This window comes from Miniopterus natalensis, chromosome 4, assembly GCF_054644295.1.
Source record: "Miniopterus natalensis isolate mMinNat1 chromosome 4, mMinNat1.hap1, whole genome shotgun sequence".
In the NCBI taxonomy this organism is placed as follows: Eukaryota; Metazoa; Chordata; class Mammalia; order Chiroptera; family Miniopteridae; genus Miniopterus; species Miniopterus natalensis.
The window spans coordinates 64868542-64894538 of NC_142084.1; the positions used below are offsets into that span (position 1 = coordinate 64868542).

The following is a 25997-nucleotide window of genomic DNA, read 5'->3' on the forward strand; positions in this document are numbered from 1 at the left end:
TGCTCTGAGAGGTTGATGTGGTCACTGGGGAGGCAAGTACTTGCATGGGGCTGGATGTGGCCCCCTGACCAACAGGCAGGGGGTCCTGTCACATAGGCTGGGCACCCGGGAGGGCTGGGACCTTAATGTGGTCAGGGATGAGGGAGTAGGTGTTGCTTAGTGATCCTGACCGCTGTGCACTGTGCAGGAGAGAGGTGAGTGTGTGTGCATGAGACTGGAGAGCTGGGCCTGACTGAGTCCCACACTACCCTTCTTCTGCCTGTAGTGTCAGCCGAGAATGTTCTTCCCCAGGTCAGTGGTTTGGCACTGAGCCTGGGCCGGGCTCCGGGGTGAACTTGGGTTGGGGCTGTGGAGGAGGCCTGGCAAGAGTGGGTGTCTCAGGAAACTGGCAGAATCCTCAGCTCTTTGCCTTGGAGCAGCCCCACAGTGAGTTGACTGGCTTAGAGAGAGCCTACTGAACTTTGATTGGTCTCCTAAATGCTGACATTACACTCTGAGGTGTGGGTGAGGCTGGCCAGGAAGCAGTAAGGGCTGTGGGACTTGGTAAAGTCTTCCGTGGAAAGGAGGGCTATGCTGGGGCCCCATAGTACCCCCTAGGTATGGGAACCCCTAGCAGTCCAGGTGCTCAGGAAGACCAGGGGACTTGTAGGGGGGCCAGCATCTCTGTGGCCTCAAAGGGGCCTCCTGGGCTTCATATTGAGGCAGCACTGGATTTGCAGCCTGGAGCCAGAGCTCACAATGGGACCTGAGCTTCCAAACCTTGTCACTGCCACTGACTTGGGGCACATAACACAGGCTGCTTGGGCCTTGGTGTCCTCACATACTTTCCTCATCTGATGATGGTGAGCAGTAAACAGGGTGATGATGCATGTTCATAAATGCTCAGCATGGGAGCTGTCACCCCTGCTGCCAAGTAGAAGCTTCAATGGCATTCTACAGCCTGCTGACTCTACCAGCCCCAACTATGCAGAAGAAGACAAAGGTATTCTACACGCCCAATGGCTCAGGGGTCTGTTGTTAGATGTCTCTATGTTTATTGTGCCAGGCTAGGTGCCAAGGAACGTTGGCTCCTATGTGATGAAGATGAGAGAGAGATTTGATTGCAGAACTTGAGGAGTGATGCTTCTTTAACTGGGTGGACAGTGAAGGCCTCTCCTGGGTGACATTTGGGCAGAGACTGAATGACTCAAAGGTGCTAGCCTTTGAGAAGATCTGGGACAAGGAGCTCCACATGGAAGAACAAACAGTGTGTGCAAAGGTCCTGAGGTGGAAATGAGCTTGGCATGTTTGAGGCTGGTGTGGCTGGAGTGTGATGAACTAGCAGGAGAGAGCAGTAGACCCTGAGGTTCACAGAGACCAGACCAAGTGGACCCTGCACTTAGGCTGCAATGAGGCAGGGGGAAGCCTTGGGAGGTGGCAGTGATGTCAGAGATTCATGTGGCTGGGGGCTGTCAGGAGTGAAAGCAGAGAGGGAACTCCAGCCGTCATCCAGGTAAGCCATGATCCGTGACCATTGCTCAGAAGAAGGTGGTCTGGACTGAGGGTGAGGGGGACTGGACTTGGGGTGGATTTTGGAGGCAGCAGACCTGCTAAGCCTCACAAGTAGATTGGATGTGAGGGAAAAAGGAATCAATTCTGACTCCCAGATTGGAATAATCCCTGGCTTCACTACTTCATCCCCAGCTGTGTGACCTGGGGCAAGTCACTTAACCTCTTTGGGTCTCACCTTCCTTATTGTGATAAAGTGACAGAGGCTGACTACCTGAGAGGATTGTTTGAGTGGAAGTGAGTTACAGTTCTCCATAAGTGGTCATGTCACAATGTGGACGCTCAGCCTGGTGCAGAAGGTGCTGGGAGAGCCCTGGTTCTGGCTTCTCCCAGGATGGCCAGGGAAGGTTGGACCTCGTCCTATTGGCTGTTTCAGCCACTCTTCCTTTCCTTTATTGTTCTCCCTTTTTAATCTCCTCATTTAGAAAGAATCAGCAGCTCGGTGTTAGAGCAGATCATTTCCACCTGGAAATGGGGACTTTGAAAGGGAGACACCTCGTGCACAACCTAAGGATTTGCACAAATTCCCTGACTATGAGCAGTTCCTGTTTGCTCACTTGAATGAGGGCTTGGGAGTGGGTCAGTCCTGGCAGAACATGTCATCTTAGTCTGAAGGAGAAATAGTGGCTGTATTCTGTGCAGAAGCCTGGGATCCTGGTGCCTGGTAGAGAGCATTTTAGAGGTCATCGTGTGTGTCAGGCAAATCTCAAATGCTGTTTTGAAAACTCATTATTAGAGATGGAGTTTAGACGATCCCGTGTCTCTTTAAGATCTGAGTTGTGAAAACACTCGAGCAGCCCTGGTCACCTCTCTGCCCATTGTTTCGGTCTTGATGAGATGGTCTTCAGTTGTGACGATGGAATGTGGATTTTTGTAAACTTGGCTGGAGGAGAGTATTGTTAGGGCCATTGTTGTTGCTTCCCTTTATTTTATTATTTTATTTTATTTCATTTTATTTCATTTTATTTTATTTTTAAATTACAGTTGACATTCAATATTATATTAGTTTCAAGTGTACAGCATAGTGGTTAGACGTTGTTATAACTTACAAAGTGGTCCCCCAGTTAAGTCTAGTACCCACCCGACACCATACATAGTCATTACAATATTATTGACTATATTCTCTATACTGTACTTTACATCCCAGTGATTGTCCTGTAACTGCCAGATATATACTTCTTAATCCATTCACCTTTTCATCCCCATTTATTTTATTTTTAAAACATTTTATTATGGAGAATTTGAACACACACAGAGGTAGACAGAATAGGATAAAGAAGCCCCACGTACCCATCACCCAGCCCCCATGGCAGTCTGTCCTTTCATCTTCCCATCCATGCTGAAATGGCCCCCATATTATTTTTTAAAACTTTTTAAAGAATTGTGGATTCCCAAGAAATTGCAAAAGTAGTATAGAGAGACCCTGCGTACTTTTCCCCCAGCTTACCACAACGGTGACATTTTATATAACCATCATGCATTGTCGAAACTAGGAAATTCACTTTGCTACAACATGCTGAAGCCTCACTGAGATTTCACCATTTTTAGCATACACTCATTTTTTTTGTATGTCTTTGTGACGTCTACTCTATCCCCTGCATAGATTTGTGTAGCTACCATGACAAGATATAGAACTGTGCCTTCAACATGAACGAAGTATCTCATGCTCCCTTTTAAAGTCACCCCCACTTCCCACCTCCAGCCTGGGCAACCATTTGTCTGTTTCCATCTCTATATCCTTGTCATTTTGAGAATGCTAGGAATCCTACATAATATGTAACCTTTTTGGGGGAGTGGCTTTTCTCACTTGAGATCCATCTTCATTGTTGTGTTTTGTCAGCAGTCCATTCCTTTTTACCGCTCAGTAGTATCCATGTCAACATTATTTTGTGATCCTTTCATTTTTCTGTAAGGTGGGCAGTAGTACTAATAATCTCCCATCTTTCACTCCTGATTTTAGCAATTTGGGTCTTCTCTCTTTTTTTTCTTGATCACTCTACCTAAAGTTTATCAGTTTTGTTGATCTCCTCAAAGAACCAACTTTTGGTTTAGTTGATTTTCTTTGTTTTCTATTTTGTTAATTTCTGCTCTAATCTTTATTCTTTCTTTCTTTCTTCTTGCTTGAGGTTTTGATTTGCTCTTCTTCCAGTATCTTAAAGTAAGTAGTTTGGAGTATTGAATTGAGATCTTTTTTCCTTTTTTAAATATAGGCAGCTATAAATTTCCCTTTAAGTATTGCTGTAGCTGCATACTGTAAATTTTGGTTTGTTGTGTCCTCATTTTGATTCACTTCAAAGTATTTTCTAATTTCTCTTGTGATTTATTCTTTGACCTGCGGTTGTTTAGGAGTGTGTTGTTTCATTTCCACATATATATATATTAAAAATATATCTTTATTAATTTCAGAGAGAGGAAGGGAGAGGGAGAGAGAGAGACAGAAACATCAATGATGAGAGAGTCATTGATTGGCTGCAGCCTGCAACCCGGGCATGAGTCCTGACCGGGAATCGAACCCTGATCGCCTGGATCCTAGGTCGATGCTCAACCGTTGAACCACCCTCAGCTGGGCTCCATATATTTTTGAATCCGCAAATTTCTTTCTGTTACTGATTTCTGATTTCAGTTGTTTTCAGAGAACGTACTTTGTGTGATTTAAATTCTTTTCAGTACCATGAGGGTTATTTTATAGCTTAACATGTGGTTCATTCTGGAGAAGGTTCCATATGTACTTAGAAGAAAGTATAATTTTCTGTGTTTAGGTGGGATTGTCTATAGATGTCTGTTGGTTTATAGTGTTGTTCAAGTCTTCTGGTTGTTGGTCTTCTGCCTAATTGTTTTATCCATTGTTGATATTGGAGTATAACTATCTTCAACTATTATTGTTGAATTGTTTATTTCTTCCTTCATTTCTGTCAGTTTTTGCTTCATGTGTTTAGCCTTTTGTGTTATTAGGTGCATATATGTTTTATAATTGTTATGTATCTTCTTGATGGGTTGGCCCTTTTATTATTACTTAATGTCCATCTTTATCGCTACTAACATTTTTGTTTTAAAGTGATATTAGTGTAAGCGCTCCAGCTTTCTTATGTTTGCTGTTTTCATGGTATACCTTTTTCCATTCTTTTTTTCTTCTTCAGCCTATTTATATCTTTCAATCTAAAGAGTGTCTCCTATGGCCCCGGTGGGGTGGCTCAGTTGTTTGGAGCATTGTCCCATACACTAAAAGGTTGTGGGTTCAATTCCCTGTCAGGGTACATACCTAGGTTGTGGGTTGATCCACAGTCAGGGTGAGTTCGGGAGGCAACCGATTGGTGTTTCTCTCTCACATTGATGTTTCTCTGTCTCTCTGTCTCTCTGTCTCTCTCACCCTTCCTCTTTCTCTAAAATCAATAAAAACATATCTTCGGGTGAGGATTAAAATAATAATAATAAAAAAATAAAGAATGTCTATTCTAGACAGCATGTCATTGGCTCTTGTTTTTTGCCTCCAGTCTGACAATCTCTGTCATTTGATTGGATTGTTTAATCCATTCACATTTAATGTCATTATTGATCCAGTTGGATTTATGTCTGTCATCTTCCTTTTTGCATTCTGTCTCATGTCTTTTTCCCCCCTTTCTTCCTCCTTTACTGCTTTTGCATTAAGTGAATATTTTCTACTGTAACATTTTAATTCTTTAATGATTTTCTCACTCTATTTTTGGAAGTATATTCTTAGTGGTTACTCTGGGCCTTATCATATACATTTTATCAGAATCTACCTCTGGTTCCCAGTATTATTTGAGGCAAATCTTTGCTGATTCCACTGAATAGTGCTTAATCAGGATTAAACTCACTTGATCAATTCAGTGACTTAGGTTTTGGGTTTTTCAAGGATGCTGATGTGTCCCCTTGTCTGAATGGTGCCCTTCTTCTGTTCATTCCTTCTCACATTCAGTGAAGTGAATGTCTCAAAGCCCTCATAGGACCTGTAATGTTCGAAACTACTTGTGAGGCTCTGCCATATCAGGACTGGCTTGAGAAGATCCTGACTCTCTAATTGCGCTCTTTGCGGTTCTGGCCTCTTCTCCCTTGCCCCATTGAAGCTGACTGGTTGGTGGCCCTGATCCTGCCACAGGATTCCAAATCTAGGTCAATGTGTCATGCCCACTTGGAGGCATGTCTTTGGGCTTTAAGGAGTGCCTGGTACTTAGCTTCGAGATCAATCTGTGGAAGGCTAGCAGGGCGGTGGGTTCTGACTGGATTGTTGACTGTGACTCCTATTAGAGCCTAGGAGGGCAGCCTGTGGGTTCGAGGTCAGGATGGTGCTGGGTGGGCAGAGAACTGGGTGCAAATGGAACAAGTGCTTCTTGTCACCAACAATGTGGGCAGCTATGGTGTTCTGGATATGTTTAGTTGAATCTTCAAACTACCATAAAAATTTTGATCAGAACTTTGGAGAGCTCTTGTACATTTATTTTCTGATTTGGTATTTTTTTAAATAGCAGTTTTGTTAAGTATAATTCAGATGCCATACAATTCATCATTTAAAGTGTACTATTCAGTAGTTATTAGTTTATTTACAGTTGTGCAGCCATCATGACTATCTAATTCCAGAAGTCACTCCAAAAGGAAACCCCATACCTCTTAAACAGTCACTCCCCTTTTCCCAGTCCCTGATGACCACTAATCTACTTTATGTCTCTGTGGATTGGCCTGTTCTGGACATTTCATGTAAGCGCAGTCATACAATATGTGGCCTTTTGTGTCTGTCTTCTCTCACTGAGCTTAATGTCCTCAAGGTTCATCCATGTTGTAGCAGGTGTCAGAATTACTTTCCTTTGTAAGGCTGAATAATAGTTCATTGTATGGATGGACCACATTTTGTTTATCTGTTCATCCTTTGATGGACATTTGGGTTGTTTTCACCTTTTGGCCATTGTAAATAATGTACATAATGGATAATATGAACGTTCACGTACATATGTTTTTATTTCTTTTGGGTAATACATAAGAGTGGAATTGCTGGGTGAGATCGAAACTCCATGTTTAATGCTTTAAGAAACTGTCAAATTGTTTTCCAAAGTGGCTGTACCATTTTTACAATTCCACCAGTAGAATGTGAGTGTTCCAATTTGGCTTGGTGTTTTATTTATTTATTTATTTATTTATTTAATCCTCACCCAAGGATATTTTTTCCATTGATTTTCAGAGAGAATGGAAGGGAGAGAGAGAGATAGAGAGGAACATCAATGTGAGAGAGACACATTGATTGTTTGCCTCCCTCATATGCCCAGACCAGGGCCAGGATCAAGCCTGCAACCAAGGTACATGCCCTTGGTGGAATCGAACCCGGGACCCCTCAGTTCACAGGTCAATGCTCTAATCACTGAGGCAAACTGGCTAGGGCTGGCTTGATATTTTAAATTTGAATTAGGTAGGGAGTGGGTACCATAATCGTTCTGGTAATAGTTTAATTCCAGGACACCTTGCCTCTTTCCCTGAGATCTGCTTCTGTCTACTTAAATGGACCAGCCAGTGAGTGAGCTGCTTGGTCACAGGCACGTCTCTGGAGGCAAGCTCTAAGTACTGTTTGTTTTTATAAAAGTGATACATAAGTGTTGTCAGTAAAGACAGAAAGCTATGTGAATTACAAATTTCCCTAGATCGTGAAGGCTCTACGGTCGTCACTGTATCAGGTGGAGGTCTTTCTAGTTCATCTACTGCATACTCCTTTGTTTTTATATGGCTGTGTATGATTTCCTTGCCCGTTTTCCTGTTAACGGGCACTTAGATTACTTATATAATTTTCGTTTTAAACAGTGCTGCAGTGAGCATCCTTGCTGCTATCTCCTTGAGGTGATCTTCTGTGAGTGTGGTAGCTCAGAGCATGGACACCTTTATTAGTTTGAATATGTTGCTCAGTAGTCCCAAGAAAGGTGGTCTGAATTGACCTTCCTATAACAGCTAGAGGCTTTCATCATACCAGTGACAGTCCCAGCTTTGTTCCTTCTTTTAATCTATTACCTCCTAGTCCCTGCTTTTTTGAATTGTCAGTTTATAGCCATTGCCTACTTATTATATTGGGTGTTTATTTATTTTTCTTTATTATAATAGGTTTCTCAGCCTCAGCACTATTGATATCTTTGAGTTGGATCTTTCTGTGGGGGACCATTCTGGGCACTGTGGGATGTTGAGCAGCATCCCTGGTCTCCACCCACTCAGTGCCAGGAGCACCTTCCCACTTCCAGTTGTGAAAACCATAAATGTCTCAAGACATCACCCAGTGTCCCCTGGGGGACAGAGTCACCTCTGGTTGAGAATCAGTATTTTATAATAACCCTTTCTATATTAGGGCTATTAGCATCCTTTTGTGTTACTTTTTTTTTTTTTAAGTATGTCTTTATTAATTTCAGAGAGAGGAAGGGAGAGGTAGAGAGACAGAAACATCAATGATGAGAAAGTCACTGATCGGCTGCCCCCTGCACACCCCCCACCGGGGACTGAGCCCGCAATCGAACTGCAGTCTCCTGGATCATCGGTCAACGCCCAACCACTGAGCCACGCAAGCCGGGCTATTACACATTTTTTTTCTCACTTTCTCATTTATTTTTATCTTTCAGCTTTATTTGTGATGTGTTATTACATTGAATATTTTAAAGTTAATTGCCAAATTTGTCTTTTCCTATAAAGTTCTGGTCTTGTGACCTGCGTAGAGAAGTCTTCCCCTCCCAAGATTGTAAAAACATTGGCCTGTGTTTTTCTCTTTGCACTTTTATGGATTGTATGAAGACCTGCAGTCTAGAAACACAAGGTGGGGACAGAGCTTTTTGTTTTCTATGTGTCTCCATGCTAGTCTGCATGGGCTGGTGACGCTAGTGGGTAGGACACAGATTGAGAGCTGGGCTCCCCTGTTGGCTGTGTTGCAAGTCACTTCACTGCCGTGTGCCTCAGTTTCCCCATCTGTGAAATGGACTGTGATAAACAGTACCTGCTTCCCAGGGTTTTGAGGCTAATCAGACATGCCAGGTGCTTAGAGCCATGCCTGCATGTAGGTGAACTGTGCCCCCATCACTGAACTTGTCATCCTTACTGGCCATCCCTGATCCCAGCATAGCTCTGAGGGAAGGCCCAGAGCAAACTCTAGAATGAAGGTGATGTTCAGGGGGAGTCATTGAACCCGTCCAGGATCACCAGGGCAGTGAGTGAGGATGGAGTCCTCTGCTGGCCTGTAACTTGTGTACATGTGTGTCTTCCATCCCCACCCAGAGCCTACACAAATGCCCACAAATTTACAAGGCATATCTGTGGAGAAACAAAGATTATTTTGTTAATGATTATGGTTTTAAATGGTTAATTATAGAACATCTAAGACCTATACATGTGTATAAAGAATGAACTGGTAGCCTTGGCTGGTGGCTCATTTGGTTGGAGCGTTGTCTGTGCACCAAAAGGTGGTGGGTTTGGCCCTGGCCTGTGTGGCTCAGTGGTTAGAGTGTCAGCCTGCACCCTGAAGGATCGAGGGTTTGATCCTGGTCAAGGACACGTACCTGAGTTGTGGATTTGCTCCCTGCCCCTGGTTGGGGCTTGTGTAGGAGGCAACCAGTCGATATGTCTCATCGATGTTTCTCTGTCTCTGTCTCTCTCCCCCTTCCCCCCTCCCTCCTTTCCATTCTCTCTGAAAAAGCAATGGAAAATATATCCTCAGGTGAGGATTAAAAAAAAGGTTGTGGGTTTGATCCCCAGTTGGGGTGCGTACTGGAGGCAACCGATCAATGTTTCTCTTTCATATTGATGTTTCTCTCTCTCTCCTCTCCCTTCCCCCCATTCCTTTCTCTCTAAAAATCATTAAAAAACAAATCCTCTGGTGAGCGTTATAAGAAGAATGGATGGGTAGTATTTTGAGTGTCTGCCAGGGTACCCTTCTGGCTGTGTGGGGCGTTTGCTTGTTCCCCTCAGCCCCCAGGATGTTGGCGTCCCTTTCTGTGTCTGCGTGGCTCCAGCCCCTTGCCTGGGGCTGTGAGCCAGAGGGACAGGTGGCCTTTGCTCATGCTGTTTCCTTGACCCTGTTGAGAGCCTAGTAAAGACAAAGGTGGGCTGGGAGGCCCTGATCCCGTGGAGTCCATGATGTTCCGAAAGCAAGTGCTGGCAGCCATACCTGCCTCCCTCCTGGGTTCCCTGGCTTTTTGCCCAAACACTTCCCTTTTATTTTTCCAATCCACGTGCTCTTTTGTTTTTAAGAAAAAATTTTGGAGATGTAATTTCAGATTTACAGAAAAGTTGGCAAGAATAATATGAAGAATCCTGGATTCCCATTTTGCTACATCTGCCTTTATTCCCTTGGTCTTCTCCGTTCTCTCTCTGTGCACTTTTCCAGCTCTTCCAGGTAGGTAGATACCCCTTTCTCTAAATACTTCAGTGTTTACTTCTTCCAGGCAAGGTACTCTCTTATCAAATTATCAACATCAGGAAGTGAATTCTCCAAATTCTCAAAAGAAAATCCAGGATCACACATTGCATTCAGTTGTCATGTCACTTTTTTTTTTCTTTTGATCTGAAACAGTTCTGGAGTCTGTCTTTGGAGTTCATGACTGATGTTTTGAAGAAAGAGACCACTTATTCTGTAGGATGTCCCATGATGTGGGTTTGTTTGATAGTTCCTCATGTCCTGGTTTAGGTTACACACGTTTGGCAGGAATATCCAAAAGTGATCTTGTGTCCTTCTCGGTACATTGTATCCAGAGGTCCCTGGTGTGAATTTGTCCCATTTCTGGTCATGTCAACCTCGATCTCTTGGTGTCTGCCAGGTTTCTCCACCATAAAGTTACTATTTTACCATTTGTGTTTAATATGTTTCTTGTGGGGAGATACTCTGAGACTATGTCAACATCCTGTTACTCCTCCAACACTCACTGCTTGTCTTAGCAGCCATGCTGATTCTTGCCAAATAGTGATTGTCTAATTCCACCATTCTGCATTCACTGGTTGGCTTTGTACTGTAAGGAACAGATGTCTCTGTTTCCTCATTCATTTGTTTATATCACTGTGGACTCCTGGATTCTTACCTGATTTAGTAGGTTATAATCCATCACTCTCCTTATGTTGCTCCAGTGGTCTGAGATTTGCCCAAAGGGAGAGCCCTTGCTGGCTCCTTGTGTCCTTTTGGCATATCCCCGCCATTCCTTTGGCACTTCCTTGCTTTTGGACACAGTGAGATGTTCCAGGCCCATCCTGTACTCTCCCTGTCCAGCTCAGGGATTGACTACTTCTACAAGGAGCCCTGGTTCTTTTGTGGACAATGTCATTTAGAACTAAGATCTGGGTGCTCAGTGTGCTCATCGCCAATGGGGTGTCTTTGCATCTAGGCCCTCTCATAAGCCAGAGCTGGGAAATAGAGGTGTGAGTACCCACGTGCGTACATTAGCATGTATATATATATCTGTATATGTGTATCAGGCACACACACACACACACACACACACACACACACACGCTATCCACATTTCTGCTTTTAGCTCTCTATATATACACACTACTGCCCATGAGTTCACACCAGTGCCTCCAGTTAGTCCCACACGCAGGCTCCTTGCTGGCTTCCCTTTTCCATTTTTGTAACTTCCTTCTCTGTTACTGCGAACCTGTCATGTCACCTACAGTAAAATAAGTTTTCGAACTAGAAGTCAGTATTTGTTTTATCTTTATTTCCAAGGCATCTAGTTCTAAAACTATGTTTAAAAGTGATGTGGGTTAGTTCTTCCTTTTCTCTCTCTTAACTGTGGTTATATTATTTACTTGAAATAGTTTGGCTTATTTTTTTCTGTTTGTATTTTGTAGTAGGATTTCCCCTCCAGCTCTTGTTGATTTCATTTATACATTCCCATTCATTCATTTATTCATTCATTCAGTATGTGGGACATGAGCATGCTTCCAGGTTAGGACTGTGCAGAGCCTTTTTAGTTTGGATCCAGACAACACGGGATGCCCACCACTTCCCTAACTGAGCTTTCGCAACTCTGCGAATCCTCTGTTCTCACGAACATGGAGGATTTGGTGAGATATTTGTAAATAAGAGGCTCTATGCTCAGTATGCAAAGGCTGATGAAAAATGTGGGTTTTTAGTTCTTTCAAACAGGAAGGATCTGAAACTTGGGTTCAGCAGGTTGGGTCTTTAATGGGTCCTGAAACTGGATTGTAGTGTGGTGTCAGCTGGCTTTTTCTTATCAGTTTGGATCTTTTTACAGCCAGACTCTCCTCTTCCAGCTGAACCTGCTGTGCAGTGAGCTTCAGAGGACAGAGGTAGAGGTTTTTTTATTTTTATTTTTTGACTTTTTATTTGAAATAATTTTAGACTTACTGAAATGTTCCAAAGACAGTACATAGAGTTCCTGTGTACCATTTAGCCACCTTCCTGAATGTTAGCTCTTAACCACAGAAGAATGACCTGAACTAAATAAGCAAGAAACATGGAGGAATAGTATTTACCAAACCATGGATTTTATTAGGACTTCACCAGTTGTCCCACTCTGTCCCTTTTCTGCCACAGGGCCCCAGCCAGGACGCCACGTCATATTTAGTCATCTTGTCTCCTTAGGCTTTTCCTTATCTGTTGTGACCTTGACACTTTTGGGGAGCACTGGTCAGGGATTTTGTAGAATGTCCCTCAGCTTTATCCAATGTTTCCTCATGATTAGACAGAGGTTATGTATTTTGTGGAAGGCTGGCCCCAGTGATGATGTGTCCTTCTCCGGGCAACGTGTCAATGTCCCCTGGCTGGTGGTGTCAGTCTTGATCCCTTGGGTAAGGTAGTGCCATCCAGGGCTTTCCATTGGAAGGTTACTTTTTCCCTTTGGGATTTTGAGACAGTGTCAACACCCTGATTCTCCTCAAACCTCTGCCTGTGGATTTCAGATCGACAACAATTATATACAACAGTTATACTCTGGCCTTCTTATGGTGACGTATATCATCCTCAGTCCTTCTAATTTATGAATTAGAATTCTTTTGTAGAAGAGGGCTGTCCCTTCTGCCTTTCAGATTTTATACCAGTAAAGACCTTTGCACATTTATTTTATCTGTGGGTTATAATCTAGCACCATCACTATTTATCGTGTTGCCCAAGTGATCCTTGCTTGGTCACCAGGTGTCCCTTTTCTTTCCTGTTTGTTTCCCATGTCCTTCCTTTGTGTCCTTATACTCTAGTGAGGAATTCCTTCCTCCCTGCCCCCATGAGATGCTCATGCTCATCTTGTGTGTTCCCTGCCCCAACCCTGGAGTCGACCACTTCTCCAAGGAGCCTGTTCCCCTATGTTGGAGAACAATATTGAAAACCTGTGAGCTGGCCAGTGGGTGTACTCACAGTGCTGGGGGTGTCATGGCTTCCCAGGCCTGTCAGTTGACAGAGCTTGGAGGTGTGAATACCAACCTGTGCATCCGTGCCCTTCTGTATTTATATCTGTGTCCATCTAGCTGTAGATATATATTTTTCAAAAACCCACTAATTCATACTGATCGGACAACAGAATGTTCAAGTCGTGGGTCCTTCTGAGGCTTTGTGTGGCTTCCCTGCCCTGTGAGGGGCAGAGATCCTCCAGGCTTCAGCAGGCAGCAGGGGACACCTGGTCCCTTTTGGGGGCACTTGGGGCTTGTGGCCAATTCGGGAGCTGAGCCCTCCTAGGTCAGGTAACTGAGTATACAGGTGACGGCTCCCTTCTTCTCTGGTCCATAGGTTGCCCAGTCAGCTCTCCGCCTCTCGGACCCCAGGCCTAGCTCTAGGGCAAGAATGGGTAGTGTGGCCTGGTGTGGATCCAGCCGCTGGACCCACCCCGAGGCTCAGCCTTGGGTGACCGAGAGCTAATAAGACCAGGAGGCCCAGGTACCCCCTCCCGGAGTGTGGAGGCCAAGCTGTGGAGTCCCAGGGATGCCTCTAGTCAGTAGCAGTTCCTGGTGCCTCAGCGTTTAGGTATAACTGGCTCTTTGTCTGGTTTCTGCTTTTCCTTTCTGGCCCCTCTGCCTGCCCTTTGCAGATGGGGCGGAGAAGTGAGCCACTGTACCTGCTGCTTCTGTCAGCATCTGTGGGCTCGTTGTTATGTCAGAATAACAACGTCATCCAGTAGTCAGACTGCACCCTTTTAAAGGAGAAATGGTCACACTGCGCTTTTTTAGGGGCATTGGTGTCTGATGCCTTGGGTCACCACTGCAGGCTCTTACCTGGCTGCAACCGGACTCCCTCTTGAGTTCTATTCTTAGTGCCCCAGATTTCCCAGGACCCACAGCGAGGTCAGCAGCTGGGCTGGGCCAGCCTGGGCAGCAGGAGGCATAAGACCCAGACTGCCCGGGCCTTTTAGATTTGCAGAGAAATTAAGCAGATAGAGTTCTCATATCCCTCCCCCCCGCCTGCCGTTTCGTTATGAATATCTTACATTAGGCTGGCATATTTGTCAAAATTAATAAACATAATTCTTGTTAATTAAAGTCCATACGATATTCAGATTTCCTCAGCCCTTCTCTGTTCCAGTACACCATTCAGCGTCCTACATGACATTTAGTTGTCACATCTCCTTAGGCTCCTCTAGGCTGTGACAGTTTTTCAAATTTTTCTTGTTTTTGATGACTTTGGCAGTTTTGAGGAGGATTGGTCAGGGATTTTGTAGGAAGTTTCTAAATTGGGGTTTGTTTCATGTTTTTCCCATGGTTAGATTGGGTGATGTGCTCTGGGAGGAAGACCCCAGAGATGAAGGGCCCTTCTCATCCTGCCATAGCCAGGGTCATGTATCACCATGACTTATTACCGTTAATGTTAGCCTTGATCCCTTGGCTGAATTTTGTTTGCCAGGTTTCTCCATTGTAAAGTCATTCCCCCTTTTGGAAGGAAGTCACTCTCATAGCCCACATATAGGATCCTCTGATCCCTTAACCCAGGCTGCCTTGTACTAAGTGGGTCTGTGGTGGGTCTGAGGCCAGGCCTCTGCATCCCAGAGCCTGTGCGAGATCCTTCAGAGGAGCCATGGATGTGGGTTAGCCTGGATTTCATCCCTTGTAGACATAGGTCAGGATGGATAGAGGCCTCTTCTCAGCCTGTGGCCTGAGAACTGGGCCTTGACCTCAGCCCCAGAGCTCCTATCCTTCTGGCTTGGGGGTTGATACTTTCAGCCCCCAAAGTGTGAGAGCAGAAGAACCCACAGTCTCAGTGGCCCAGCAGCCATGGGCAGCAGCAGATTCAGGTCTGCCCAGCTGAGAACCACAGGCCCTGGGGACTTCTCTGCCTTTTAGACCATGATCTGGTAGGGGAAGCCCATGTCCAGAAAGGGAGATAGCAATGCTAAGAGACAGTTACGAGTGACAAGGGAGACATGTGATCCTATTGAGACACAGGCGAGAGATAGGGGCTAGCAGTTCATAGCAGAGAGGTCTGTGTAGTTAGTGGAAATGAAAAGACACCTCACCACCTCTGTGATGAGGAAAATACACATTGAAGCTGTAGCATTAGTCACCTTTGCTGCCCTGACAGATGACCACAGACTTAGTGACTTAAACAACACACATTTATTGTCTCACAGTTCTGGAGACTAAAAGCCTGACATGGTCTTACGGGGCCAAGATCAAGGTATGGTCAATGCTGGTTCCTTTGGAGGCTCTGGGGGAGCACCTGTTTGTCATTTCTAGCTTCTAAAGGTACCTGCACTCCTTGCTTTATGGCCCCTTCCTCCATCTTCATAGCACATGACTCTGACCTCTGCTTCCACGATCGCATCTCTTACTCTGACCGTCCTGCCTCCCTCTTATATGGACCCTTGTGATGACAGACAGAGCCCACCTGATAACCCAGGATACTCTTCCCATCTCAAGATTCCTCACTTAAGCCCATCTGCAAAGTCCCTTTTGCCCCAGAAGGGAGCATTGCCACAGGTTGTAGGGATTTGGACGTGGACATCCTTAGTGTCTCTTATTCTGCCAGCTACAGCTACATGGAGAGATTTCACAGTAATTGGATCCTCTGACTTAAAGCTCTGTCAGGTGCTGGCAGGGCTGTGGAGCAGGGCAGCCTTCAGCCATGCAGGTGGGAGAGGCCCAGGAGCCCTTGGGAAAAACAGTGACAGTTAATGTGTTCAGAGGAAGATGTGTGCAGCCTGAGGTCCACAAATTTCACAGCTTCATGTGGCCTTTCAAACAGGGGTTGTGACCTGTTAAAATACAGTGAAATCACTAAAATGGATTTTGCACAGTAATTTTAAAAACCAGCTTAAAATGCTAGTGTGCATTTTTTGTTGTAAGAGTATTGGTGAAACCTGTGCTATTTAAAACTCCTGGTGAATTGGAGAAAGGGTGTGGGATTGAGTTCAACCAGGGCCCTGAGGGGCAAGCTGCCCTTCCTGCAATGTCAGGCCCACCTCAGTGCTCTGGTTGCAGACATCATGTGCAAAGGGCCAGAGGCAGGGGACATCTGGTAGACCTTGTGTCATTGGGATTCATGTGTCTGGAGAGCTGTGGGGAGATGTGGGCGGGAGGGCTGGTGAATTGGGGTAGCTATAGCCCAGGTTGTCAGAGGTCCTGGGGCCAAAGCGAAGTTTAGAGTCTCAGGCTGCATCCATTCAACAAGTACTGGAATGTCTCTGCCCAACTATCAATTTCTAGGTCAGGACCCTGACCTTGGTGGGGTCTACACAGCCCCTGCCATGTTCTCCCTGTGTGCGCCTCCTGGGGGTGCAGATGGTGATCACCATGCGGTGTTGCCCATGTGAGTTTCCTCCTTGGAGGCACACCTTCCATGGCCTCAGGGTTTCACAGGAGGCAGAACTTGTTATAAACCTCCCAGAAGCTGCCTGTCCCTTAAGGTTTCTAGAAGCTTCTCTGGTTTAATTTGTTCGTGGAGGTCCTCACTTCCTCAGATACTGATTTGTGGAAGATGAGCTTAAAACGGATTTTTGTGTTCCTGCAAAGTGGCAAGGATTTGGAAACATCTGAATAAAGGGCTACATGCCACTGTTAGGAGTATAATGTGGAATTTAGACTTAAGCATGTGATAACTTTAGTTAATCTTGCTTTTATTTTGTGCATTTTAGGAACCATCACCATTGCTGGAACCTGACAGAAATCCAAGCCACTTACTAGAGCATCTCTCATTGCAGCCTCACCATCAGAATATACCAGGAACTTTCAAGTAAGTGCAAGACCAAGGCACCGAGGCCCCCTCCCCTGCTCCCAGGTGGCTGTGAGACCTGCATGCTGGAGGCAGAAGGTGGCCCCGTGTGGTTCGGAGTTCCTGGGGTGTCCATGGTCTTCATGCCTTAAGACAGAGGAGCCTAGAACCTTCTGGGAGTGGCTCTGCTGGGTGTCCTTCTCTAGTCTGCACACTCCATGTTTACACTCTCACCGTTCAACATCTGAGTGCCTGTCCACTTCTAGAAGCCCTGAGAACCATTGTGCGTTTTGATTGATGATGGGGTCACTTGGGACGGGTTGCCTTGCCTGTGTCTTGTGGATTAGGTGGGACACCACTTCTGGGCTCTCTGAGGGTCCTGTTCACCCCACTCCACAACCTGCCGAAGATGGTGACCAGTCACAGCCAGGGGTGGGGTGGGGGGTGGGGATATTTAAAATGGAAGATTCTTTTAAAATATGTCTTTATTGATTTCAGAGAGAGGAAGGGAGAGGGAGAGAGAGAGAAACATCAATGATGAGAGAGAGTCATTGATTGGCTGCCTCCTGCATGCTCCCTTCTGGGGATTAAGCCCGCAACCCAGGCATGTGCCCTGACCAGGAATCGAATCACGATCTCCTGGGTCATAGGTCAAAGCTCAACCACTGAACCCACCGGCCGGGTGGAAGATTCTTTTTAAATACATTTAAAAGAACCCCATTGCCCAGCTGCTTCTGGGTTTCAACTCCAGGATGTCCACCTTCTCCTATACTTTTCTAATAAACCAGGGACAGAGGACAGAGGGTTTTAAAGCGGTGGTCTCCAATGGTGTCCCAAGGTTGTCACCAGTAAGAGGAGAGGAAACAAACTAATCACCTCCCAGCTCACACCCACGGGGTGGGGGTGACAGGTTGGAGGACGAACTGTCCTGTTCACTCCCTGCCATGTTCGCTGCTCCCAGTGTGGCCCAAGAAAGGCTGCCTCATATTCAGTGTTGACCTCAGACGCAGGCCACATGGCTGATGAGGGCCAGGTGTGGACCAGAACGCGGCTTTTTCAAGTGCATTGAAGACCCCAAACCACTTCTCAGAAAAAGTGATCCTGCATGTACATCCCATGGCTGCTGCAACATGACCATAAACCTCCTGACTGCAAACAACCCATATTCATTCTCTGACAGTTCTGGGAGTCAGAAGTCTGGAGTGTCTTACGGGGCTAAAATCAAGGTGTTGGCAGGCCCACTCCTTCCGGAGACTTCAGGAGAGAATTGATTTCTTTGAATTTTTTTCAGCTTCAAGGGGCTGCCTGCTTTCCTTTCCTTGGCGCCCTTTCCTCGAATCACTTCAGCCTGTGCCTTCATTGCTCTGTCATCCAGTCTCCATCTCTCTCCCTCTTATAAGGACCCTTGTGATGACACTGGCGCCCCTGGGGAATCCAGGATTATCCCCATCTCAGGGTCCTTAACTTAATTCATCCGCAAAGACCCTTTTACCATGGAAGGGAGCATAGTCACAGTCTACATTAGGATGTGGATGTCCTGAGGTGGTGGTGTATTATTCTGCTGATCACAGTCTTGTCTAAACCACCAAACTTGCACAATGGGCTCTACTGTCTTACATTCCCACCTGCAGTGTATCAGGGTTCCAGTTCCTCCACATCCTCCTCAACGCTTCTTGTCTGTTTTTCTTGGCCTAGCCATCCTACTGGGGGTGAGTGGTGTCTCACTGTGGGTTTGATTTGCGTTTCTGGCTAATGTGTTCAGCCCCGATACACCTGCTTGTTGACCTTTTGTGTATCGTCTTTTGAGAAATGTCTACTCAAGTCCTTGGCCCTCTTTTTCTTTTTTTTAAATGTATTTTTATTGGTTTCAGCGAGAGGATGGGAGAGGGAGAGAGAGATAGAAACATCAGAGAGAGTCTTCTATCGGCTGCCTCCTGCATGCCCCCCACCGGAGATCGAGCCTGCAACCTGGGCATGCGCCCCGACCAGGAATCGAACTGTGACCTCCTGGATCCTAGGTCGATGCTCAACAACTGAGCCACGCCCTGCTGGGCCTTGCCCACTTTTTAATTGGGCTGTTTGTCTCTGTGTTATTGAGTTGTTAGAGCCCCACTTTTTGGCAATGGCACTGTCTGGTAAAGAGCGAGTCGCTCTTTCTGGAATGTTTTGTGAGTTCCCTCCTTCGGGGCTCTTAGTTGGTCCTCTGTCCCTCCCCCCATGTTTCCAGTAAACTGTAAGAATGGCCCAGAGCTGGCATCCAGTCAAATTCCTTTTTTATTTTTTAAATATGTGCACATATGATTTTTATTTGTCATTCAGAAAAATGTGTCCAGGGTTATGGAGTGTTGAGATTACAGACCATTTTAATTTTCTTCCTTATATTTACTTACTAAAAAACTTCATTTCATAAGAGAGAAAAAAATCCTATAGAATTCTCTGTGGAGCCGAATCTGGATGATGGTGGTTGGAGGAGTGTCTTGCCAGTGTGCATATGCAGAATACTCTACCTGCTGTCTCATCGTCTGCTTTCCCACCTCCTGGATGGAACACTCATCTCTTTGTCGTGATTTTTGACATGAGGGAGAGCTTGTGTGGGCAGGGCCCTGGGGCTGCCCCAGCTCTGCCTGGGACAAGCTGGCATTGGGGAGGAGACTAGCATACTCTGTCACCTCCTACCAGTGGTGCCAGGTGTTGGGGTGGGAGGCAGCCCCTGCAGGAGGCTGTGTCCCCCTCTCTGTAGGCTACTCAGGAACCAGCCTCAGAGGAGAAGCCGCCAACTGGCCAGGACCAGCCAAACCAAACATGAGAGCTGTTGGGTGTTGGTAGGTCCTGGCACCTGTCACCAGGGTGGGAGAGAGATAGGAGACTCTGGCTGTCTCAGCAGAGCCTGGCTGGACATCTGGCCCTGCCACATACCTGCCATGTGGCCTAGGCATGTGACTTCCCCTCATGGGGTCCTGTATCCTCAGTGAACTATGAAAAATGGGCTTATTGTGTGGAGTGGACGATTCACCCATGTAAAATGCATAGAACAGGGCTGGGGGTCTGTGAAATGGTGATGACCTACCATGTACACTTCAGCTTTGTGGCTGCCCCTTGAGAAACCTTTAGACTTGTTGTGGACATAGGACACAGGGTCATAGTGGATCCCAGCCTGGACACAGCAGTGAAGCAATGCCCCCCCATGTATGTCAGGATCCTTGGGGGCCCTCACCAGCAGCCCAGTGAGAGTGTGACCCTCAGAGGGGGGCTTTAGATGCTGTCCCCCTGGCCCCAGCCTTATGTGCTCCAGGCATGGGATGGGGTATTAGGGAAAAGGCCATAACAGGTTACGTGTGAACCTAGGGCCTCCAGATCCCAGGGTGAACTGACCACCTCAGTGGCAATTCCTGAGCTTGTGCTGCCCTCTAGTGCCTACCTCAGGGAGTGCCTTTTGGAAGCCTTTGGTCGCATCTTGGACCCTCCCTCCCCTTTCTGGGACCATTGGACTTCTTGGGTTTCTCATTCTCCAGCTCACTTTGGGGTGGAGTGGGGTGAACTAGGTTAAATTGTTCTCCAAGTTCACAGGTCTTTGTGCACTTGGATTCTGACTTTTTCCAAATCCTGAAGGGAGTCTAATCTTTTGGAACCAGAATTTAATCGACCAATAGGGACCCTTCCTGTTGAGTCCCTGATACATTGATTTGAGTCCCCGAATCTGTCACTGAGTCCCTTCCTGTTCAGAGTGGGCCACCAACAGCCCCACTGGGTCCCCTTAACTCCAGAGAGAGGAGGGGCCACTGTAGCCTGCACCCTCCTCCCTGAGAGGAGCCCTGGTCTCCAGTTATCTGCAGGCACCTGCAGTGACTCTTAGAGTGCACAGACATAGCCACTGTTTCCCCTTCTGTGCCAAAATGTCCAGATGTGGTTATAACCACACCTTGTAGCATCTGATCGCAGGAATGAGCCATTCTGGCTGGGCCTTCTGTCCTTCTGGTTCCAGATTCCTGCCTTGGGTTGCCCATGGGTCCCTGGGCCTGGATTCACTGATAGTAGCCAGGCCGGCCCTGGAACTACCCACACGCTGCTCAGGGTGGACCTCGCCTGGAGTTGTCATTCCCCCGCTTGCAGGCTTGCACCTCAAAAGAAGACAGATCAGCCCAGCCGGGCGTGGCTCAGCGGTTGAGCATCTACCTAGGATCCAGGATATCGTGGTTCGATTCCTGGTCAGGGCACATGCCCGGGTTGTGGGCTCTACCCCCAGTTGCTGGGCCTGCAGGAAGCAGCCGATCAATGACTCTCTCATCATTGATGTTTCTATCTCTCTCTCTCCCTCTTCCTTCCTTTCTTTCCAAAGTCAATAAAGACATATTTAAAAAAAAAAAAAGAAGGCAGATCACACACAACCTCACTTTCCCTACAGAACCTGCTGCGTGATACTGACTCTTTGGATGTCCAGCTCTGAAGGACATACATTAATTTGAGTCCCTGATATGAAAAACTTTTATTTCCTAGGGCCCCAAGCTTAAAATCAGTGCTCTGGCTTCCAGTATCACGTTGGCTTTTAGAAACTAGGACACCTCTATTTTAAATTAGTTGAAGTCATTTTGGTCTTTTGTGCCAGAGCAGAGCAAGGAAGTCAGCTCCAAGTCTCCTCTCTGCCCCGCATTGCTTCCTGGGGCCACGAGTACTTCTAGTATGGTCTAAGGGAGCAGAGCACCCACTGGTGGCAGCACTGCCACACTTACACTCTCTGTCTTCCCTTGCAGGTGTGGCGGTGTCTCAGCTGCAGCCATGGGGTCTGAGGATCATGGAGCCCAGAACCCCAGTTGTAAAATCATGACATTTCGCCCAACCATGGAAGAATTTAAGGACTTCAACAAATATGTGGCCTACATCGAGTCCCAGGGAGCCCACCGGGCAGGCCTAGCAAAGGTGGGTGACATCCTGGTCCTGCGCAGCTTCTGTGTGTGTGTTCATGTCCAGCGGTGGTACACCCATTAACCTGTTCACTGAACCATTTTGACCTCATTTATCTACAAACATGATGGGGTTCTTTCCCCTTGCCAGGCACTGTTCTGGGCACTGGAAGTCATAAATGACTCACACGGCCCCGCCCCTGCAGGAGTTGGCAGGCTGCGGCGGAGACAGAGCTGTGCTGAGCCCAGCCCAGTGGTCAGTGCTGCCCAGGGCATCACGGCGGCAAGTCTCACCGCGCCCGGGGAGAAAGAGGTTGAGAGTCTGGAGAGCTTCCGGGCAGTTGATGCCAGGAAGGCCTGAGTTTTCTGCCTTTATATTCCTAGTGAAACAAGTTTTTGTTTCGTTTTGCTTTGGTTTTGAGGTAGCATGCACATGTGAGGCAAATTCAAACAGTGCGAGAGGCGGAGATTGACTAGTGAGCCCTTCATCCTCCTGTCCCCCAGCTCGTGTCTCTGGAAGCAATGTTGTTACCAATATCCCCTGTTTCCCTTCTTGGCATATTATACACATATGTGTACATACGTGTGTGTGTACATGTGTGAAGGCAGATAGACACACAAGCTCACCTTGTGAGTCTCTCTTTTTTCTTTTTGTTTTGGTTAATCCTCACCCGAGTATATTTTTTCCATTGTTTTTTGGTTTTTGTTTGTTTGTTTGTTTTTTAGAGAGAGTGGAAAGGAGAGAGGGAGAGAGAGAGAAAGAGAGAAACATCGATGTCAGAGACAGGTTGATTGGTTGCTTCCCGCACAGGTTCCAACTGGGTCCGGGGATTGAACCTGCAACCTGGGTACATGCCCTTGACCAGGAATTGAACCCATGACCCTTTGGTGTACCAGCTGACACTAACCACTGAGCAACACTGGCCAGGGCCTGTTTCTCTTTTTAATATAAATGGCTGTGTTTCTTTTTTTTAAAATCCTTATCCAAGGATACGTTTTTATTGACTTTAGAGAGAGCGGAAGGGGCGGGGAGAGAGAAAAAGAAACATCAATCAGTTGTCTCCTATATGCCCCCCAACTGGGGATCGAACTGGCAATTTAGGTATGTTCCCTGACTGGGAATGGAACCCGCTCCTTTTTGGTATACGGGCTGATGTTCCAACCGAGCATGGCTGTGTTTCTTCATGTTCGTGGGAACCTGTGTGTGGCATTACTCACCTAATGATTGGGAAGATTCGTAACCTGTTTGCTTAGGGTTTTTCTAGTTGCTTCCAGGATGAGTATCACTTTATCTAAGATTCCTAGTTGTCTATTCCTTAAACCAGAAGGTTGGTAAACCTTTTCTACAAAGAGCCAGATAGCATTTTCAGCTTTGTGGGCTGGGTAGTCTCTCTCGGACCACTTAGCACTGCCACCTTAGACAACCCGTAAACCAAGAGATGTGCTGTACACCAGTAAAACTCTATTTATAGGAACTGAACCGTGAATTTCACAGAACTTTTACGTGTCCTGAAATATTCTTCTTTGAAAAAAGTTCCTCAACTGTTTAAAAATGAAAAAACAAACCCCCAAACAACACACTCTTAGCTCACAGGCTGTACAAAAGCAGACAGCTGGTGAGATTTGGACCACAGGCTGCTGTTTGCTTACCCCCCCCCCCCAGGAGTTTTGGTTGGTTTTGTTGCTAAAGCAGTTCCTGTCCTGGTGACACCCATACCTTCAACCTCAGCCTCAGGAGAAAAAGGCAGTATGCCTGTAGCACCTTTCCCTCCTCTTCCTCATGATTTTTGTTCATTGTATTCATAATAACATAGACAAAACAGAACATTTCTATGTGGTTTGGGAACCATGGCTGCCACCGCCATATTAACTTCAGTTCTCCCTTTAAATACCTTCAGTGCTCACCGCCTGTGTCTTACTTGCCTGCAGTTTGTCATCTCATATGAGAAGTGCTCTGGAAAGTCTGTACTTGGGGTTCTAGCAAGTTCAGAAGCGTTCTTTCTACCTGCCCACCAATCCCCACCAATCCATAGTCTCGTGTCAATTGTCAGGTGACACTTTCTGCTGCTCTGCCCATTGCAGTTCCCCAGTGGTGGGGAGATTCTGGTGCCTGTGAGAGGGGGAGCTTGGGGTTCCTTTCTTTGTTGTCACTGTCCACTTTTCGCAGGACACAGTCAACCCATCTGCCTTTGGATTCATGTCATCTTTTATGTCAGGAAACTTGTAGCAAATTAGTATCTTGTACTATTCTGTTAGAAGTACCTTTAAATCCCAGCCCTGGCACTTCTCCGCTATCCTTTCACCTCCGTCACATCTGCTGCCCCTCCTTTACCTCTGCAATCCGCCCCTTTACCTTCTCTCTCCCCGCTCTTTTATCCCCTTTGCTGTCTCAGTGCTTCTTCTTTGAACCCAGAGGCCTCTGCTTTAGGCGTTTAATTCCAGTGGACCAGTTTTTCTCTAATTTATTTGGATCGATGGAAAACTGTTTGCACTGGGGATTTCGTGAGGCAAATATTTTTATTCTCCCTTTTGTTTTGCATGTTCCTTTTCTCTCTTAAGTGGTGGTTTATTTGCCACTTTCTCTCTGACCGATGGCCACCTTTGGATGCGGGAATTCTTTCTGAGTCCGGCCGAGGTGAAGGCAACCTGGGGGTGCAGGCACAGGTTCTGTGAGACTCTCCTGGGAATTAGGGTCACACCAACACACATGAATACACATGTCCCTTCTCCCGTCTAGCAGGGACAGTGTGTGGTGCCTCTAGTCCCTCAGCGGCTTCCCTGCCACTCTGGGGACACATGGATCCAGGGAAGCAGGGGCTTCATCCCTGGGCACCCCCATTTCTTTCAACTAGAACCCTTGGCTCTCAGGACTGCTAGTATCTTTGAAGAAGAGACATGATTATGATGTCCTGCTGGCCTGAGTCGGCTCCGCAGACATGGATGTCCCTCCACCCTGGTCTCATCAGTCTTGACTGCCCTTCTTTGTGTGTGTGTGCATGTGTGTGTGCATGTGTGTGCTCGTGCTTGTGTGCATGTATATGTGTGTAGGTAGGGGTTTTCTTCTTTCCTAAAATCTGTATTTGGACCCCTCTTCAAAAGCTGTGTGGGGCTCGGTAGAGCTGGGTAGGGGGTGGGCACTCAGCAGGCACAGGTAGAGCCAGGGCCACAGCTAGAAGTGGGCCAACACTCTAACCACTGAGCCAAACCACCTAGGGCAGAATGCTGGAAGTTCTTTAGGTGACATCTGTCAGATGTCCTTTGTCTGGGATCCTCCTTTTAGATCTCATCTTGCAGAGATGTGAGGGTGTTAGAAAACAATACATTGCTAAGGGATTTTTCCAGAAGCTTCAGGTTCCAGACCAGCTGGAAGTGGCCGTCCTTTTAAGCAGCCTTTTCAGAGCCTGCTTTGAATGTGTCCAGGAAGGAGCGGTCACATGTATGCAAACCAGGCATTGCACTGTGTCTGAGATCCCTCCCTGGTTTCCAGATGTCTTCATACAGCAGTGTGTTAGGGATGGCATAAATGAACAGAATAGCCTCAGACTCTTGTTTGAAAGTGGGGAGTTCGGGAGTGACATATTTTGTTCATTTTACCCCAGACTGGGATAAGGGACAGACTTCTAATAGAACTGAAGTGGGTCTGGAGCTGGTCCAGGGTCACGGCACTTTCCTGCAGGAGGAGTTCTAGATTTTCTGTCAAGAGGGGACATTAATAGTGTAATTAAAAAGCAGCTCAAGGTCACAGATTCTTCCTTATTGAAGAACATCTTGGATCCTCGAGGCATAGCCCCTTTCATTTATTTTTCTGTTTTCCAGCCTTGAATGTTTTAGTTTAGCACCTGAATCTTCAGATTTCTCACTTGAAATCTAAGAAAACCTTCTGCTAGCAGGCTGACCCTAGCTGGCACCCTGTTGTCACATGGCCTTGCACCAGATACAGGTAGACAGAGCAAGAGCGATGTCCTCAGAAAGAGCCTTCACTGAATAGCTGTGTCCTCGTCCCCATTCAATCCTACATGAGGCTGCCAGCCTTGGTGGGCAGGGCTGACATCGAGGTCAGGTCACACTGGGGAGGGCTGTCCTGCTCACTGCAGGGTGCTGAGCAGCATCCCTGGCCCCTACCCACTCGATTCCAGGAGCACCCGTAGTCATGACAACCACAGATGTCCCCCAGACATCACTCCGTGCCCCCTGGGGGCAGGATTGCCCCAGGTGAGACTCACTGACTTCCTCTTATTGTTCTGTTGTTATTTATTTGTATTTTGTAAATAAACTTGTGTGTGCTGACGGGATGTAGCGCCTTTTTGTTGTTAACAGGCAACTGGAGAATAAGTGTTTTTGTTGCCAAGCAAAACATTTTCTCCCACAGATGTGATAGATGTGACAGTGGAATCCTTGGGGATGGTAAATGGATTTCAGCCCTTCTGGAAGCTGTC

At 46.6% G+C, this 25997-nt stretch overlaps 1 protein-coding gene across 1 annotated transcript in view; it reads left to right on the forward strand.

Annotated features, from left to right (window-relative positions):
- KDM4B (lysine demethylase 4B) overlaps window positions 1–25997 on the forward strand; it is a 129631-nt gene that overhangs the window by 12526 nt on the left and 91108 nt on the right. Inside the window, exons 2-3 of the mRNA XM_087816674.1 lie at window positions 16587–16684; window positions 21412–21577. Coding sequence (XP_087672800.1) covers window positions 21437–21577 — 141 coding nt within the window. The 5' untranslated portion in view covers window positions 16587–16684; window positions 21412–21436. The remainder of the gene's footprint in view (window positions 1–16586; window positions 16685–21411; window positions 21578–25997) is intronic.